Source organism: Alexandromys fortis, unplaced genomic scaffold (genome assembly GCF_014885135.2).
Source record: "Alexandromys fortis isolate MF-2015 unplaced genomic scaffold, M_Fortis_MF-2015_v1.1 scaffold_134, whole genome shotgun sequence".
Classification (NCBI taxonomy): Eukaryota; Metazoa; Chordata; class Mammalia; order Rodentia; family Cricetidae; genus Alexandromys; species Alexandromys fortis.
The window spans coordinates 3718967-3738660 of record NW_026068007.1 but is presented as its reverse complement, the minus strand read 5'-3'; the positions used below and the strand labels follow the sequence as shown (position 1 = coordinate 3738660).

The following is a 19694-nucleotide window of genomic DNA, read 5'->3' as shown; positions in this document are numbered from 1 at the left end:
AGGGAGGGACAGATGAGCTCAGCTGACAGGTGGCCAGCGGGATGCACCTGGCTGTGCTCTGATGGCCCCTGTGGTTGTTTGATGGTCCTGATGGGACTTTGCCTGGAGAAAGCAGGTCAGGAGGAACGGCTTAAGAGAACATCTGGAGAAATGCTCCCTCTCCTGCAGCTCCCCTCTCCTCCGCATGGGCTCCCGCCAAATGGGTGGTTGGATACGGAGTGAGCCTGTTTGTTCTCAGGAGTGTGCACATTTTCTAGAGTGTTCCAGCATCTGCAGCGGTTCTCTCCTCTGATCTTCATGCCTGCTGTATCTGCACCCATCCCTACAGCCTCAGCGGCTTCTCCTTTCCTGGGAAGCTGGCCCAGGGCCTGCAAGGACATTCCTGGATTTCATTCTTTTCCCGATCACACAAGTGCTAGCCAGTGACAACTCAAACCACTGCATGAGCCCGTGTCTCCGGCCCCGACCCTCCCCCCTTTGTCTTGCTCCTTCTCTACCCCCCTTCTGCTCATCTTAAGCTATGCAGGTTTGCACTAACTATTGCTAACCAGCATCAGCAACTGCAGGGACTTTGAACTCCCCATTGCCTCCCTGCCCCACTTGGTGCTGCTCCTTCCAGGAGGACAACAAGCTGTAGAGACAACAGTTCCTTGGCTAATCTTACACTTGGACCATCGTAGGAACTAGCAATGAGCTGGTATTTCTACATCCGTTGGGAGCTCGTCCGCTCTACGTTGCAGCCTCAGTGATGTTTGGTGGTCAGAACCAGATCCGTTTCTGTGCAGCTGTTCTAGTTTCCCACCCCTTGGCCTGCTGGTGTTAGGACGGGTATCTTCACGTGGCCCGGCTTTATGCAGCACTTCTCAATCTTCTCTGGCAGTTGGGTTCCTGTCGCTCTCATAACTACACACGTCTTTCTGCTGACTCTCGCGTTTTCCCTCTCCTGGCAATATGAGTGATTAGCACAGCTCCATGCATTGTCCTTTATTGGTGGCTTGATTTTCTCACTTGTTCCCCTCCAGTGGCCCCGCCTCATTGGTGTATAGGTATGTAAGGGAGACGGGACTGATGTTGGCACTGGTCTCTCACATGGGCACCACTAACAAGCAGTGACACAGCCTAGCCTGGGATCCTGGTTTGTTTGTTTGTTTGTTTTGGTTGTTCTTGTTCTCTCTCTCTCTCTCTCTCTCTCTCTCTCTCTCTCTCTCTCTCTCTCTCTCTCTGTCAGTTCATTATCTGAGAAAAGGAAACTGTAACCAAGAAAATGCCTCTACAAGATTGGTCTGTGGACAAATCTGTGGAACATTTTTTTTCAAATTAATGATAGATATGAGAAGATCCAGACCATCATGGGTTGGGCCATCCCTGAGCAGGTGGTCCTGGGGTTTATAAGAAACTAGACTGAGCAAGCCATGGAATCAGCCAGTAAGTAGTGTTCCTCCACGTCCTCTGCATCAGCTCCTGCTTCCAGGTTCCTGCCCTGATTTCCCTTAATGACGGATTACGAGCTATAAGGTGAAATAAACCCTGTCCTTCCCAAGTTACTTTTGGAAATATTGTTTTTATCACAGCGATAAAACCCCTAACCAAGATAGAAACTGGCACTAGGAGTGGGGTACATGACAGACTTGACCATACCTTTAGGGGAGAATTGTGGTGGTGTTTTAACTTCGGTTTAGAAAAGCCGCTGAGTGCTCAGAGATGAGTGGCTTGTTACACGGGAGCTTGGAAGACAGGCATTTCGCGAGCAGTGCGGATGACGACAGCTTGTGCACAGCTGATGCTCTCTGCAGACAGCTCAGGAGACGGTTGGTGGCGGTCTAATCTCCAGCTCATGAAGCTTCAAGTTCTCTGATTCTCCTTTGTTCCCAAACTCCTTGACAGCTTTCCATTTTCCTTGTCTTTCCCTCCCCTACTTGGTTCATCTTCCGCCTCATTTGCCAGGTGACCCAAAACAGTGTGCATCGCACACAGTGGCCTTTACTTATAAAATATCTGTTGTGAGGCATGAAAGATTATTTCTCAGGTAGGGGATCCCAGGCCCCAGGAACTTGTCTTCCCCAATGCAGGACATTTGGGGTCCTCCAGTCCATCCAGTCCTCAGAGAGGCAGGCATACTGACCATATGACTTAATAACCCAGTGCGGACACAAGCTCCAAGCAAATGAACATGAGGCACATGGTTGCCAGCAGCCTGAGATCACGAGGTATCTCTAGCAGCTGAGGATACAGGATGGGGTCCCGTGAGGCCATATGAGACCTTAGCAGACCTGACACATCAGGGGCCATGAAGAGCAGTGGCCTCCTCAAGATCCTCCAGCTGAGAAGCACCAGCCTAGAGTTAGAGATAGATGGTCCCTTTCACTAGAACACTATCAGCTGCCTCTTGAAAAGTCACTAGTGAGGAAAGGGACCATTTTTAGGCCACAAAAATCCATTAACAAAACTGAGGGTATAGATGCACCAATACTGATATGTGTTCTTTGAGGATTTTAGGTTCCCATGGAGGTTTCTAAGTTTTGTATGGATTAACTGGCTCTCTCAATAACCCATGAGGAAGGCTAAGAAAATAATCAGTAGTCCCATTTTACAGATCAGACAAATGAGGCCTACAGAGGCCAATCTCTGGCGGTCACTAGCTAGCACAGTGACACCAAGCCCCAGGCCCTTAGCTTGGCCTGCAATCAGAGACCAACTCCATAGCAGTAGAGAGCACACGCTTCCTTTCCAGCCTCCAGAAAGAATCTGGAAACATAGTTATCCGCTGAAATACTTATAAATCAAACCCTTTACTGGCTTTCTTCTTAAAGAAAAATGTTTCAGAATGGAGATAAAACCCGAGGCTTCATTCCCAGGATGACTGAGACATCAGCTGGCAAAGAAGGAGTGGAAATTTCCACCCGCCAGCATTTCACACTTATAGCTCCCAAGCTAACCATGTCCAGAGTCCAAATGTTCAGGCAAATTAAACTGCATAACTTATTACAGAAGGGGGGGGCATTTGAGGGACAGGAAGGAGACCAGTGAAAGGGTAAGAGGAGAGGGCAGAACACTGGAGAGGAAGTTTCTGAGCAGGAAACAATGGCACAAAAAAGATGCATAGTCACAAAAAAGTCATAAGGAAACCCACAATTTTCTACGCTAACTCAAACAATTAGTAATAATAATAATAATAATAAAAAGCAAAAGCCAGCTGAGTCTGACCCACTGTCAGGCTTCTCCAGGATCTAAGAGGGCCAGCATGACTCACTGGATTCCTTATGAATTAAGAAGCTGTCAACTACACAGCCTTTCTTTGAAACATGCATTATTTCCGTGGGTCTCAGCCAAGCTGAATGACTCGTGTCACAGAGGCGGCTTACTCAATGGGAACATGCTCCCCACGCCATCCTGCCCTTCCAGTAGTGGGGCGGCCTACTGGGGCAGCAGCTAGGCCTGAGGATGAAGCTCAACACGATAAACATTCCACGATTGAAGTGCGCACAGCTGTCAGGAAAAGGCAAGCAGGAGTTCTAGCTGCACAGCTGGCTGAGCGAAAAGAACAGCATGTGAAAGCCAGTCTTACAGAGGCTTAGAGCAGAAGGGGCTAGGCTTGGCAGGGAAGGCCCTTGTCTTGGGGTTACTATTGCTGTGATTGCTGCGATGAAACACCATGGCCAACAGCAACTTGTGACAGAAAAGGGTTGATTTAATTCACAGCTCCCTATAGCTGTTGATCAAAAGCAGTCAGGGCAGGAACTCAAGCAGGGCTGGAACCTGGAGGCAGGAGCTGATGCAGAGGCCATGGAGGGGTGCTGCTTACTGGCTTGCTCAGCCTGTTTTTTTTATAGAACCTAGGACCAGCAGCCCAGGGATGGCACCACCCACCATGTGCTGCTAATTAATTCCATCAATTACTAATTAAGAAAATGCTCTATAGACTTGCCTCCCGCCTCATCTATGCAGGCATTGTCTCAGTCGGGGTTCCCTCCTCTCAGATGACTCTAGCCTGTGTCAAGTTGGTATAAATTAGCCAACGTAGCCCTGCTTCTTGCTTTCCTCTCAAAACCCTCAGTTGCTTCTAGCTCATGTTCTCATACAGAGGGCCTGGGCTGCTGGTACCTTCCTGCCAGCCTCACACTGTGGGGCTGAGGAGACAGAGATGACTGAGCCTGTGCCCACTGCCTTTCTTCCCGCCAGTAATCTGTGCGTCGTTAATTTATCTAAACAGTATTCTCTGGTAAATGCCAATAAAGAATGTTTTAAAAAGAAGCAGCAAGTTTGACAAAAACTAGATGTTTCTAGAAATTATTAAGAACCAGAGAAGGCTTGAATGTTTGAAAACAAATGCCTACCCCAGTTTTGAGAAAATGGCTGATGTATTGCAGGCTGGTTTCAAGCTCTCTCTATCTGAAGATGACCTGGAACTTCCCACTTCCACCTCCCAGCCGCTGGTGCCAGTTTATGAAATGCTGGGGATCAAACCTGGCGCTTCATGTAAACTAGGCAAGCACTCTACCAAGAGAGCTATAGCCCCACCTCAAACAATTTTAGCGATTATGTCTCTATAACGACAAAGACGTGTAGGTGCCATTACAGCAGCTGACCCTACAAGAGACCGTTCTGCCCAGAAAATACAGCACTTGGCTGGGTTCTCTTTTTCTTTACATTTAGAAGGTAAAACATAAGGTCTGAGGGGGTGTTTGTCACACTGCAGGATTGAGAGGTTTGTGCTCTTTCCAGTCCCACACCTGTGTAAAGAGGAAGTGACCTCACCACCTCCGCAAGGCACAGAGTTCAGTATCCCTTTCCATCTTTTTCCAAACCACCCACGACAGCAAGGTACCACCTCTCTTTGGCCCCTTCTGCTAGAAGCCTTCTCAGCTGTATGCTCAGAAGCTCCATCGGACTCTGGGCCAAGAGCACACTGAGATTTTTGGCAACTGGTTAAAGCAAGAGGCTTTGGGGCACTGAGATCTGGAATAGCGCCCCGATTCACGCCAGCACCGAGTCTGTGGGCATGTGGCATACAGGGAGTGGCCTGGTGCAGTGTCCCCAAGGGGGGTGGCCTGCTCAGTTCAGCTGAGGTGGCACCCTTTCAGTTTTGCTGAGCAGACACTGAGAACAAACAATACTCTTTTTTTGATGTACACAAGTGACCATCCAGGCTTGCCAAACTGAAGATGGTTCTGACTGGGACAATTTTATGGCATGGGACTAGAGAGATGGAAAAAAAAAAACAAAAAACAAAAAAGAAGATGTTTCAGCTATTAAAAAAGAAAAAGGCAATAGAGTATCTTCCAAATAAATAAACTATTCTCTGAAGAAGAAAACAGCCTTAAATGGGATCAGGCCAGGGCACATGGGGTTACTTGGACTCCCCTCTCACCCCCGCCCCCGGTTTTCCCTCTGCCACACTGGGGAGCCTGGCCAAGAAGCAATCTGGTGAGCTCAGCTGAAACAGTCATGTCCAGAGCACAGTGTTCATTTCTGGGAAAGGGGCAATGTCGAGACACTGAGGGTAGAATTCCATCAGAGAATGTCCCTGGAACCACTCAAGTCAGAAGCCACCCAGGCACTTACCAGTGCAACGTTCAACATTAAGGAGCCTTAAAAAAAATAAATATAGGGTTGGGGAGGTAGCTTGGTGACAGAGCACTTGCCTAGCAACTGTGAAGCCTTGGATGTGACTCTCAGCCCTGAAAACAACAAGAAGGAAGAGAAAACTATACCACTCTACCATGCCCCACTCCCCATGTGCAAGTTCTCCTTCTAAAGACGGTAGGGTATGACTTACACAAACTTAGGAGGATTGTGACGTATGGGATGCGCTATAGCAGTGGTACTCAAGCTGTGGGTCACCACCCCCTTTGGGGTCAAAAGACCCTTTCACAGGGGTCACACATTAGATATACTGCATATAAGATATTTACATTATGATTCATAATTGTATCAAAATTACAACTGTGAAGTAGCAACGAAATAATTTTATGGTGGGGTGGGGGTCACGACAACATGCAGAACTCTATTAAAGGGTTGTAGCACCGGGAAGGTTGAGGACCACTGATCTCCAGGACAGCACTGAAGTTTGACAGAGTAGAAGAGTCCAGATGATTCTTCTCAGCTCCCATCTGCTCTTTGAAAGAGAGAACTTAGAAGACTCATGTCCTCCCGTGGAGATCCCCAAACAACCCAGGCTGATGCTAGAACAGAATTGCTCTCCAAGAACCGACAGTGGCGCCCTTTTGTAGAGGACAACATCCACACAGCTCAGTGAACACAGAGAGACTGAGCTCGTTCGTGTCTGCACAGAGCCTTCACCCCTACATTCCAGTCTCTCTGGTGTGCAAAGGTGGCCGGCTACTGAAGGAGAAACCTGGACACCAACCCAGGCCAAAACTTTGACCTGCAGGACGTCCTGCCTGCGAGATGGGCTGGGCAATGGTACTGCAGAACTTGGATGAGTAGCCAACCAGTATCTGGGTTTACCTTGAGACTCACTCCACAAGAGGGAGCCCGTGACCTGCACTGCCTGGATAGCCAGGGACTGGGGAGACCAGGTAACTCAGAGACCTAGGGTAGAACCAAACACAACTGGAAAAAAAAAACTGAAACAATATCTAATAGACTGGTGCCTTATTCAGTCATCATCAGAGAGGCTTCCCCCACAGCAGATGACAGTGGGTGCAGAGACCCAGACATCACGTGGAGACAGTCTAATTTATAGGTCCCTATTGGGTCCCTCTCCACAGAGTTTGGGGACCTCATGAATACGGAGGAAGAGGAAAAGCTGTATAAGAAGTGGGGATCACCAGGAGAACATGGCCCACTGAGTCAACTAAGTAGGGCTCATGTGGCCTCATAGAGACCGAAGTGGCAAGCACCGTGCCTGCATGGGTCCCTCCCTGCAAGGTTCTCTGCATATATGTTGTGACTGTTAGCTTGATGCTTTTGTGGGACTCCTAATTGTGGGAGTGATGTGTCTCTGATCTTTTGCCTGCTCTTGGGACCCTTTTCCTCCTATTGGGTTGTCTTGTCCAGTCTTGATAATGAGGGCTTTTGCTTTATTTTATTGTATCTTGTTTTGTCAGGTTTGGTTGTTGTCTCTTAGAGTTCTGTTCCTTTCTGAAGGGAAACAGTGTGGGGTGGACCTAAGACATAGGGGAGGTTGTAGGGAGGTGGAAGGAGTGGAGGGAGGGGAAACTGGTTGAGATATATTGTGTGAGAGAAAAATCTATTTTTAATAAAACAAAGAAGATTCATGTCTATCTTTGGCTTCTCAGCACTTTCTTAGTATTAAGACTAAGTCAGACCTTTGAAATATATTTGTAATTAAATAAAATGTACTCTTTTTAAAAACAACATAAATCCATTTTAAGAGTCTATAGAAATAACAAAGATAACTAGAAAACGCTATTCCTTTGGGAGGTGATTCTGTATTTTGAATACATACATCATGTCACTGAACCAAAAATATATCAGTACCCATGCTCCTAACTGGCAATTTAAAGACAAAGATTAGGGCACTTGACACCATAAACTAAAACAAAACAAAAATTAAACAAAAAAAATCCCTGAAGCTTTGGGTAAATGAAGAAACACTGAAATGCTTCGAAATCTTAAAGAGTTATTACCATGAGCTATCTTGGGGGAATACCAGGTCTACACATGAAGCCCGTGCACGTTTCATAGACAATATCCTAGAACTAATGCTATGCGGTGTTCACAGTGCGCATACATTTTTGATGACGATGTCAGTGAGGTTGGGGTACAGTATGTCGATGCTCAGAGTGATTTGAGGGCATTGTGGATTTTCATATGAGGATGCTCAGCCTGTACTGGTGGGAAGCGGACAGACCTGAGTCTGGTCTGGGCCGGCCTACCACCTGGAAGCACATGGCTGAATGAGGTGTTTAACCTGTCCTCTGTATCTCTTGTACAGATCTTAAGATGTGAAAGTGACGCCATGGTGACCTCCACACGTGCCCTGAGCATGAAACACATACCGAGATTTTTGTAAGCATCAAAGGGGGTTTGGGTATTGTGATGACACTGTGGCTACCCTCTCTTGGTGACAAGGCTGGTGATGGGGACCAGTAGGAGTAGACACAGGTGCTGAGTACACTCTACTCCAGTTGTGGGATCACATCTGCATCAATGCCTCAGCACGTCTGGCCCTGGCCATGCCCTTGCCCAACAGCACAAGATAACCTGGGAAGCTCACCGGGCTCTCACACGCAGAGGGCATGATTTCTGCCCCCAACTCACGAGGCTCTCACATGTAGAGGCCATGATTTCTGCCTCCTAAGCGTGGGGCTGACAGCTCCTCAATGAGCTTTTGTCACCAACTCACTAAGAGATGAGAAATATGTCTTTTATTCTGGTGCATGGCAGGCTGGTCTATGGCGCACAGCTCTGCCTTCCATTTTTTTTCTGTGAGTAATTCCTGTTTTGAAACAACTGGAGGCCAACAATAGCATCCTTTATGGAGATTCAGAAACACCAAGTGGCACACGGCAGCCAGTCATCGACAGCATGGGAGGAAAGCAGGACTTGAAGCCAGAAGGCTAGAGGACCATCAGCTTGGTCGTCAGACCGGCAACGGACAGGTACACTGTCAGGGGAACAGTTGGACATCTAGGTCCCTTTGGAATCTCAAGGTCCCCATGTGGAAACCCACTCTCTGGAGAGGTTGCCATGGGAACTGAATAGAGTGAGAACAGACTTTGCAGCCCTCTGCAAAGAGAGATCCCGAAACACATCTGTTCTTAACGATGGGAGCGGCCCCTCAGGACTCCCAAGGAACGTCCTACAACTCAGCAATAAAGACAAACTGAGCAAAGCAAATCTGGGATCAGTCGAGGTGTTCTGGTCACCTGGAACAAGTTCTCACCCACAGAGCCTTCCAAGGTACGGGAGCTCCCAGCCAGGACTTCCGGCTGGCTCCGAGACAGCGGAGAGCCACCTCGGGCCTGCCGCAGAACTTACCAGGTAGCGTTCCTCTTGCCTCATGCTGGGGGTGCGGATCATGTGATTCTGTTCCCCTCTCCAGTCTCCAAAGCGACGGAAAAAATAGTTGGATAGAAACCTACTGACGGGGTCTCTAATGATGTTGATGTAGACGGGCTGGTCTCCTCCAAACCTAACACACGGGCACACAAACAGAAAACTCATTACAATTCATCCCTGCTGCAAGAAAACAAGGCCTGCTGGGACAGGTTTTCCTTCTAGGTTGACTTAATCCAACCATTGCCCATCTGCTAAAGTGCCTCCCACCACTATGGCAGGCAACTGGAAATCGGGAGGCATTTTGTTACCATGCAGGAAACAGGAACACATGATCCAGGTGCCCATCAGGACACTGAAAGACCAGTTTTTTTTTTTTTTTTTTTTTTGGTTTTTTGCTTTTTTGTTTTTTTGTTAAAGCACAGCACTGTTCCTATCTATTACGCCATGTGACAGGGGTAAGGTACACATGTCTGGCTTTCTCAGCAGGTCCAGCTTTGCTAAGGACAAGAGTTTGTATTTCCAGGGGCTGGTACAGAACCCCCTGGCATACAGGTGACCCTCAGCGGTTGTTTCAATCTATCGCTTGATTCCGAATGCCTTGGCGGCTACACAGGCCTTCTATAACACTGTAATTCACATCCTCTCAGCCAGGTGCTCTAGGGGGAGTGGACTGGAAGCAGTCACCGTCCCAGAGGATTCAACCATCACCACGTTCTTAATACTTGACCCAGCAAACGCAGGGAAGATCTCCGATCTTCTGTGGACTAAAAACTGGACTTATCCCCGTTATACCCAGGGAAACTGAGGCAGAAAGAGATTAAACAATTTGTGGCTCTGCCAGGAGATGAACACGGGTCGTCTGGATCCAGAATCCCAGAGTTAAGAGACGTAAAGATGCAGGAATGCAAACCAAGATGATTATCCCCAAGGGCTGGAACCCTTCCCCGGCACTGAGGAGATGATCTGGGGTTTGAGGACAGCCTAAGCTGCACAATGAGACTCCATCAGGAAACAACAAATGAATTAGTATCTATGAGGCATGTCCAGCGCTTGACATGGGGATGGATGCTGTCATCTATAAGGGCTGTACTTTAGAGCTATGCAGCTGAGCTATAAGCAAAGACCTGGACAGTGTTTCCTACGGTATTAAAAGGCTTTCAGGTTTTGTGTTGGGCTGCTTGCGTGGCTCTCCTAGGGAGGACTTGGGCTGAGGGCCACAGGGTGGCCATTCTGGATGGCTTCTCTAGCTTTAATACTTCCACAAGGATTCCGCATCTGCAGTAAGAACCTGTTTTAAAGGCAAGGCCTTCAAGATCCATATTAGGAACATGAAATTCTGTTCAGGGCTCCTTCCCCCTTCTCTGAACTGCTTCCAGGAAGTGACCCCAGAGAGGACTATGGCAAGACCTCAGGCTCTGGGCAGAGGTACTTTCTAGTGACCTTAGGCGAGAACCCACGGCCCTGTGATGAGGTTCTAGTGACTTCCAGAGAGAACTTGCAGCCTCCATCTGATGAAAGTGCTTGGCATTGTGCCAAGGGACAGAAAACACTCAGATAAAATGGCTGGACAGGAGCCAGTACCCACCTCTCTTGCTAGAGGATTCTGCTCACCACTCAAAACCCAGCCTGAGTCATAATCATATGACTTCAGCCACTGTTCTGTTGGTTTTTTAGAGACAGGGTCTCACACAGCTCTAAGGCTGTCCTGAACTCTCGATCCTGCTCGGACTTCAGGTGCACCAGGTTTTATATTCCGTTAGCACCTAACCTCAGTGTGCTCCATCCCTGATCTCTGGCTTTCCTACTGTGTTGACATGTCTGTCTCTCACAACAGACTGGGTGTCTCCTATGGCCATAGACTACGTCATCTAGTAGTGGACAGCACACAGTAGGCCTTCAACAGATGGCAACTAAATACAGAAACGAATGCCTTCATGCATGCTTCCTGGCTGTTCAATTTTGTCAGTATAAGGGTTGTTCGGCTAGAGAAAAGTAGATATAACGAGCCACGGATGTTTTTGCGCATTAATTCACACACGGCGGAGCCCAACATATTTGCGTTTTTAAAGATACTCAATAAGAAGGCACTAAGGACTGGGGACACGGCTCAGTCAGTAAAGCACTTGCTGTTGTTCCTTTTGGAAACTACAGCTCCCAGATTCCTCCTGGATTATGGATACCTGTGCGCGCGGGCGCACACAGGTGCAGGACATTTCTCCCAGACACCCTTGCGCTTCTCGTTAAAAAGCGAGCTTCCACGAGGTCTCGCTCTCTCTCTCTCTTGCCCTTTACCCTTGTGTGTCTTGCACGCCTGTCCCTTATCGTGTCCCCCTCCCCCCCCATTAAAGTGCACCCACGTGGGAGCCGCGTGTCTGTGTCTCCTCCTTTCGCGCGTGTCTTGTCTGTCCTGTGCTCGGAATGTCAGCAATGGTGACATGAGAGAAAGGGAAAGGAGGACCCTGGAGCTTATCGGCCACAGAGTCCCCGTCACAAACAAGGCGACTGAGGAATCATGTCCAAGGTTGTCATCACACACACAAACACGCATGGATGTGCTCATGTGTGCACGCACACACAAGCAAGAGGATCCTAAAGGAACACAAAGGGAGGATTCTCCAACAGTAAATTTCAGTCCCCAGGACACAAACCTGCTATTCTGGACTCCCCAGTACTGTCACATAGGAAGACAGGCTACACCTAAGTGAGGTTAGCCCTGCTATAGTGAATCTTGTCCGTTCGTAGATGTAGGCAAGAGGACATCTGTGCTACAGGACAGACAGCTACTCTAGTCCTAGGAGTTAGCTATACCTATCACCAGCTAACCTGCGTAAATACAAATATCCTCTTAACAAACTGGGCTCATAATGACGACAAACAGGAACTACAGCAATAATCCACAGAACAGGAAGATGAAGAACACAGACCACAGCGCTCTAACCACCTTTGGGTAAGGAACAATCACCAATGCCGACCAGCAGAACATCTTAACCATATCAACCAAAACAGCATCTCACTAGACACAAAGACACAGGCATGAAGACAGCTGCGCAAGCCAGCAGACTTTGCTCTCTGGCTTGCATTGAGGGGAGAGAAGCGGATGAAAATGGCCTGAAGGAAAGACAAGGAGTGACTGGGCTGATGACATCAGGGTTCCTGCTTATCGAGGAAGATAAAATGATAAGGAAAAAAACAAAAAAGAAAAGAAGAAAGGATGGAAGGAAGGAAGAAAAAAAGAAAAAAGAAAGAAAGAAAAAAGAAAGAAAGAAATTTATGAGGTAAACTGAGGGAAAATCAAACTATGTGTGTCCTTGTGAATGCACTCATGGCCACAGAGGCCTGCTCCCTATAGTACAAGACTGAGGAAGGTCGCTACCTGAGGAAGACAAATTCAGCAGATATCAATAGGGAGAGCTCACAATAAAGCTCTCCCCTTGAACTTCAACTTCTAAGTCTGGGTAAGTAGGTGGAGACTGTGTTAAACATCCTGCATCCATTTTTAATTTTTGTTTTTGAAGACTGAAGCTTCTGGATCATTTTTAGAAGGAGCCGATCAAAAGGGATCCCGTCGTTTGTGAGGATAAGAGCAAAGCCAACATCTAGAAAAGAGATGGGAACTCAGTAAAGTGTGGAAGTGCTGGGATCTGGCTTGCTCTGTTGAAAAGGAGGCCTTCAAGGGCAGCTGGCTTCAGGCTCTGTTCCCACAGTAATTCAGACTTCACTTGAGAAAGTGTCAAATGCCTCAGCGGGCATCACACAGCCACCCTGGAGGCCTAGCCCCTGTGTTCCTTTGTTCTCCTTTCTTTCTTTCAGTGTTGGCATTGGGGCTACTACTTGATCTGTGGAAACAAAAGTAGGAACAACAGTTGGGGGTGTCAGGTAGAAGCCTGGATAAAAAGGAGGAATAAGAAGGGTTAAGGGAGCCAGGTGGAGGTGGCGCAGGCCTTTAATCCCAGCATTTGGGAGGCAGAGGCAAGTGAATCTGTGAGTTCAAGGCCAGCCTAGTCTACAAAGCTACTTGCAGGATGCCCGGGTCTACACATGGAAACCCTGTCTCAAAAAAATAAAACCAAAACCAAAACAAAAAGGTTAAGGGAAGACGATTTGGCATTTTTGGCATGAGAGCCCCTATGGTTTACCTGACCCCTTCAGCGGCCTCACGTTCTAATGTATTTTAGGAAGTTGGCACAGCTAGGAGACCGCAGCTGAGGGTGTGAGAGACTCTAGACCGGGACAGAATATTATCCTCTGGTCCCCACAGAAGCTCAGAAGACAAACAACAAAGTGCGGGAAAGGTCAAGAGAGACAAGCAGAACTGAGTGTGTTGCTGTCGTTCTAGAACGTGATCCAAGACACGCTCCAGCTCCAGAGAGGCTGCTGATGTGGAAGAGTTGAGATTTTAAAAAAAGTGTGTGTGTGTGTATGTGTGTGTATTATGTATCTATGTATACACACAGACACATACATATGTATGCATGTATATGTATATATCTATACATACACACTCACACAGACACACACGTGTATATATGTATGTATATGATGTATATGGATATGTATACTTCTACACACACACACACACGTCCTAAAGTTACTTCAATAATCAGTGAAAATCGTACAAAGCTACAACACAAACACAAAAGGCCCGTCTTCGACATCCCAACACAGAGCCGCACCTTCTAGGCCAAGATGCTTTGGATTCAGCTCTCCCTTCATCCAGAGGAATAAACATTTGCCTGACCCAAATTTCCAAGGAGTTCAAAATAGGTATCAAAGAACACCCTAGGAAAAACCGTGCAAACCCAGGCCAAACCTGAGCTCTCTGCTGAGCTGGCAGGACTCTGACAGGAAGCCGGCTCCAGAGTGACTGCAGAACCACCGAGGGTGGGATGAACAGGACTGCAAACGGCCGAAGGTTCCTTTGGACTCGGAGGGAAAATGAACAAAGACCTAGGAGTTGAGGCCACGGGTACAGGAAGTCAGCTTACTAGCGAACAGCCAAGAGCTCACGGGACAGCGTTTACGTTGCTGCTCTTGACTACATGTCAGATAGGAATGCCATTCTCAATGGAGAAATAAATGGAGAAAAAACAAAACAAGAACCCGCTATGAACGCAGGTCCTTCAAGACTTCGCAGTATGCATATTGTGAATACATATGTGAGAGAAAGGGACTGGATTGGGGGCGGAGCGGGGTCCAGCCTGATTCTGACCGTCTGTTCAGCAGCAAGGACATTGCTACAAGTTAATGATGCGTAAGAGTTCAGAGATATCACCAAAGGACAGCACTCTAGCCTGGCCTCTTGGTCTGGCTTCTCACACCAGCAGCATTTGCTGGTTGTAGGGGCAGCTTTCTCTAGAGCAGTTCAGAAGTATTTATGCTTAGAATTCAAAACAGAGCTCAGATGTCAAGGTCTCTAACAATTCCCAGCTCAGCTGTTCTCCTTACTCCTGGTGTTTTTCTGGGGGGGAGGATTGTCTCTGTGGAGTCACAGTTTGCTACTTAGACTGAAGAAAGACACACCCTTGAAAAAGAAGGCAAACTCATTCTTAATCCCCTGGTTCTATGAATTTAACCGTGGTCCTGCCAAGGAATCGTGTTCATCTTGTAATTCTTCTCTTATTTCTACACATCTTAGAGCGAAGGCCCTGGACCTGGGCTATGGAGAGAAGAACAGAGGGGATGTTGCTCCCACTGAGGCCGCCTCAGCAGTCACGCACAGTGATTCTGTCTCCAGCCAGGTCCCTCCTCTAGTCTAAGCTTAGTGCACTCCCCCAGCTCCTTGGCCTGCTCTCCCTCCTGGTGCTCCTGGACAAGGGAATGTTCTTGTCTCTCATTGCTCTAGAGCTGGCTGGTCTCTCATACCACAGCACAACCAGGGGGAGCCTGCTGCCCTCCATCTCCCCTAGGGGAAGCCCTGTGGCTCCTCTCCCTATATCCATCACTCTTGACTACACACATCTGCAGCGGAAGAACCCTTCAAGGATTCCAAAGACAAGGGGAACATTCCGAGTTCACTGGTGAAGTCCCAGCCATCATGGCAATGAGAAGGTTGAGAGAGGAGGCTTCACCAATGTGTTCTGAGTTGAGCAGAGGGGAGAGAGGAGACAACCTGTCTGTGCATCTGTTCCTGCCGGAGGGTCACTGTGGGCCAGACAGCTCCAGGACTGCCAATAGAGATGCAGTAAGAGCCACCATGAGTTCCTGTACCGTCTCTCTCTCAGAGAGCATTTCCTCGTGGTCCAACCATGCGTACCAGGTGGGAGGAAAGGGGAAGGAACTGCCCCTTTTCTAAAGCTGAGAAAATAGCCTTCCCCAAACGGCCACATGGCTTGCCCTCATCCTGGGCAGTAGGAAGGTGAGCTGTAAGGCTTAGGGTTCCTGACAGTCAGGGCTCCACCGTTTCCTGCAGATGTGGTATCTTTTAAAAGGTTTTTTTTTTTTCCATCTACAATTAAAGCAATCAGGATTCCACTCCTGTATTTGATGGTTGAGGCTCAGATAAAATATAGCCACCACGCTGGGTGCTGCTGATCCAATTAAGATACCAGTTTTGGGCTTCTCATTAGAGCTTTGAACTGGCCTGAGATCGTTATTAAGATTTGTTGAATTGCAGCTTGGATGCAAAGATCTAACCTAGAAAGAAAGGGGAGTTAATGACTGAAGTTTGAAGGTGTCAGGGGTGGCACAGAAGGAAGTCACCAGAAAAGCCCAAACCAAACAAGATTCTCTCTTTACAAACCATCAAACACATGGCCCAGAACATCTAACGAATCCCAGTGGCTTCATTATGACTAATGACATGGCTTCTGGAGAGAAGAAGCAGGGTGCACACGCTACCTAACCCAGCAATGAGCCATGCTGAAAAACAGCGAGCTGGGCCAGCACCTGGTCCTGTTACCTTTGACCCTTAAAGCCGTAAAAGGTTAAGGCTTCTATTTCTTATCCTATACAATTCTGGCTTGTCAAGCAGGCCTGGGGAACTTCAGGCCTGGGAATCTCACTTGGAAATAGAATGTGAGAACTCCTTTGCTTAGTAATGTACCTTTGCCGAATCTCATTCCTCCATTATACTTAATTGGCCCTGGACCTCCTGGGCAGCAGGGAGTCCTTTGAAGACTAAAACCTGCACCAAGCCCAGTGGGGTGTCAGGTATCAGGCTGGGCAGCAGAGCTTCTCCACAGCCAGCCTCCTGAGGTGCCAGCCCACAGCGGCAACTCGGTCAGCACCACCTGGTAACTGGTACCCACTGTGTGTGCATGAAGCACCCTTTGAGTCCACTGATGGAATTGTTATCCTAAGGTTCAGACGATGGTGTTAGACGGGTGGCTGAGGTCTCGGGAGCCCTAGGTTTGTCAAAGGATCTGTCTCTGGACCCGGTGAGCTATTGGCTGACAGATGCCAATGGTGAGGACATGGCAGAACCGGTAGGCACAGCAGGAACCTAAGGGCTACCAGTGTAAGGAGCAAGAACACTGTAGCGAGTGCCCATGGACGGCTGAGAGAAAGGACACACAGAACTCGAAGATTCAGTTTAATCAAAAGAAGGCCCAAAATTTGAAAATGAAAATCTGCACTCTTATTATAAAAGGGTACAGAAGTCAAAGGAAAAACAAGCAAACAGATCAAAAGCATCTCGCCATGGTCAAATATACAAGACTTGCGATGTTTAGGTTAGAAACAAAATAAGTTAGGCAGGGGTTGGCACGAGCTCTTTGGAGCAGAAGAGACATTTATAACCCGACTGTTGTGTTGTCCCTAGAGTTCTAAGCAGGCTCACACTGCAGGAAATGCATGTCAAAATTTTCATGTCTTGTCTCTTTGTTTCAATACAAAAATCATCTCTTTTCCCCCTGTTAAAATACTATGTCATTGGATGTCTTCTCATCAAAAATAATTCCACGTTTTTCGAATACTTCAGAAGGTTCTCTAGGAAGTAATGTTTCAAGCTTTGATTTCTCTGTAGCAAAGCTTAACTAGATTGACCACGCCTTTGTCTTTCAAGGGTGAAGGCTCTGGGCTGTCAATCCAGGTTGACCGTGAGGGCATTGCTTGCTCCTTAGACAGAGCATAAAGATTCAGAAGACAGGAAATGACCACAAAGCTAGAGAGCGCCTCACCTTGAGAAGTTGAGGAAGTGAACGTGTCTCGTGAATAAATAGGGCTGTTCGGCCGTGCTGATGTTCTTGATCAGCTCCATCTATGAAAAGAAAGGCAGGGTTAGCATGTGCAGGAACTCACATCGAAGCCACATCAAACCAAAAGTTCTCTGGTCTCCTCCTTCCAGCCCCACTTAGTTCTTCTGGGCCAGGACCAACAGCCGAACTTGGTGCAAAGCGAGAATCTCTCACAAGGTTCTTTCCTGGATAAATCAGCTTTCTCCCCAGACTGACAGCCCTGTAACCAATTCAGTTGATTATTGCTAGAAAGATTATGCAATTGGTATGGAGAGAGGGAGAGAGAGGGAGAGGGAGAGGGAGAGGGAGAGGGAGAGAGAGAGAGAGAGAGAGAGAGAGAGAGAGAGAGAGAGACCATGTTGTTGAGAGTACAACCTTGGGTGTGAGTCCTTAGCTTCCACCCTGTTTAAGAAAGGGTTTCTTGACCATTTTTCCTCTATGCCAAGCTGCATATGGTTGTGAGGTCTGAGAATTCCCCTTCCTCCACCTCCTGTTTTGTCACAGGGTCCTTGGGATTCACAGGTGCTGGTCCATATAGACGCTTTGACATGGGGTCTGGGCCCTTGAACCCAGGTCCTCACCTAGGCAGTAAGTACTTCTCCCCACTGAGCCATCTCCTCAGCCCCAGACTGAGGAATTTCACCTGGAGAAACGGACATTTTGCAGTACTGAATGGAATGCAGGGGAGGGAATACTTTAATCGCCTCATTTAAAGTCGGCCAGGAAAAGGAGTTAATCATCTTCTTATATTTCTGGGACACTATTGACCTTACAGAAATATTCCAAGCTAGTATTGTAGCATTTTCAGTGGTAATAAAATAAGCACCCCTTATTTTTTTTTTCTCTCTGATTATACAAATGTATAAGGAATGTATTTCACTGGGATCTCAAAAGCTTCTGAAAGTTGTGGAATCCTTTGGTGGGTGGTCGTGTGAATTATTTATTTGTGGTTATCAGTAAGGCAAAACGCATTTCATATTCATCTAAACCGACTTTTATGGTTTCCTAGGACTGTCACGATACAGAAAACATTTAGTGAAATGAACTAGAAATTCCAGGCATTCTTAAGCCTCCCTGACATCCTGAATTCTTTCTCTAGAATTTCCAGTTGGCCCCACCAAAATGGACATGGTGATATTTTTCTTTTTTAAAAACAGATGCATTTTGAAGACTGCTCTTGTAGATGAATGTCAGAGATGCAGTATTTCAGATTCTAGGAACTAGAGGAAGCTGAAAACTAGAAAGAAAAACGGCCATCCACATCTTAAGCACGGTAGCAATTACAAGTGTGAACTTAGACTCCAGACCTTCTCGAACATAACAAGCCCTGGGCTATCCTGTTCCCAGGGGCCTAACTAGGGCCTGCCCCATGTGCACATGTTTGATCATTATTCACGTGAAGAATTTATTATCTATAAAGGAGCATCAAGCACATGATCCTTTATAGACCCAGACGATCAGTCTAAACCCACTAAGTCATAATAATAGGACAAATTATAAGTACTAACTAATAATAATTGGAGAAATTATTATGCTAATTAATAATCAGAAAAATCAAGTTGAATTTAATAGTTAAATGACCCAGCTCCTAAACCTGGGATTTCTGTTAGTTGGGAGACTCTGAGGAGACCATGGTGAATAATGGCCTTGTCCCTCCTTGGGCTTCAGTACAAAGGAAATTGGACCCTGTTTTTCTCCAGTTTCCCTTCTAGGCCCTTGCTGCACACCCTTGCTTCTGGAGTCTAGCTTCCTGCTTGGGCACATGGCTAATTCTGAGCTGTGATGGATTGCCATGTATAGGCACAAGCATAAAAGCATCGCTAACTTGTCTCAGAGGATGACTGCTTAGAAAAAGAACTCTTGTCTGTGTTTGTGTTTTAAATTTTACTTTATTTCATGTGCATTGGTGTTTTGCCTGCAAGTATGTCTGTGCGAGGGTGTCAGATCACCTGGAAGTGGAGTTACAGACAGTTGTGAGCTGTCATGTGGGTAATGGGAATTGATCCCAGGTCCTCTGGAAGAGCAGCCAGTGCTCTTAGCTGCTGAGCCAACTCTCCGGTCCCCACCCAATCTGTGTGTTTAAGATAAAGACAACTTATGCTTTTATCTCTAGATTATTTTAATTCAGAGAGTTCCCTGTGTGCATAAAAGTCCTATAAGAATGGCCCTGGTAGCCCTGAAGAAGCAAACGGGAAGACACTGACTCTGTCCCCTATTCGACACGCTAGCACGCCCTCGGAATACATGTCAATCTGTTGCCTCTGAAGACAGAAGGTAACAGCTAGACTTCTGAGAACAGTGCCATAGTCATAAGCTGCCTGTTTCTCCAGGAAAAACGGATCAGCATGACAGTGTAGAACTCCTTCTAGACTTATCCTTAAACACACTCAAGATGCCAGCGCCCATGCTTATGGCATTAGGGGAGTGAGGGCAGAGGACATTCTTCCCCTACATGTTTTGTCATGGTTCCCAGATGTAAAATCACTTACATCATATGCATAGCCAAACACTTCTTGTCCAAGTACCATTTGA

General features: G+C 47.2%; 1 protein-coding gene across 1 annotated transcript in view; it reads right to left on the bottom strand.

The window, feature by feature from the left end:
• The window catches only part of Ust (uronyl 2-sulfotransferase), a 278050-nt gene that overhangs the window by 81604 nt on the left and 176752 nt on the right, over positions 1 to 19694 (bottom strand). Inside the window, exons 4-5 of the mRNA XM_050161634.1 lie at positions 17106 to 17185; positions 8968 to 9121 (exon numbers count right to left, since the gene is read on the bottom strand). Coding sequence (XP_050017591.1) covers positions 8968 to 9121; positions 17106 to 17185 — 234 coding nt within the window. The remainder of the gene's footprint in view (positions 1 to 8967; positions 9122 to 17105; positions 17186 to 19694) is intronic.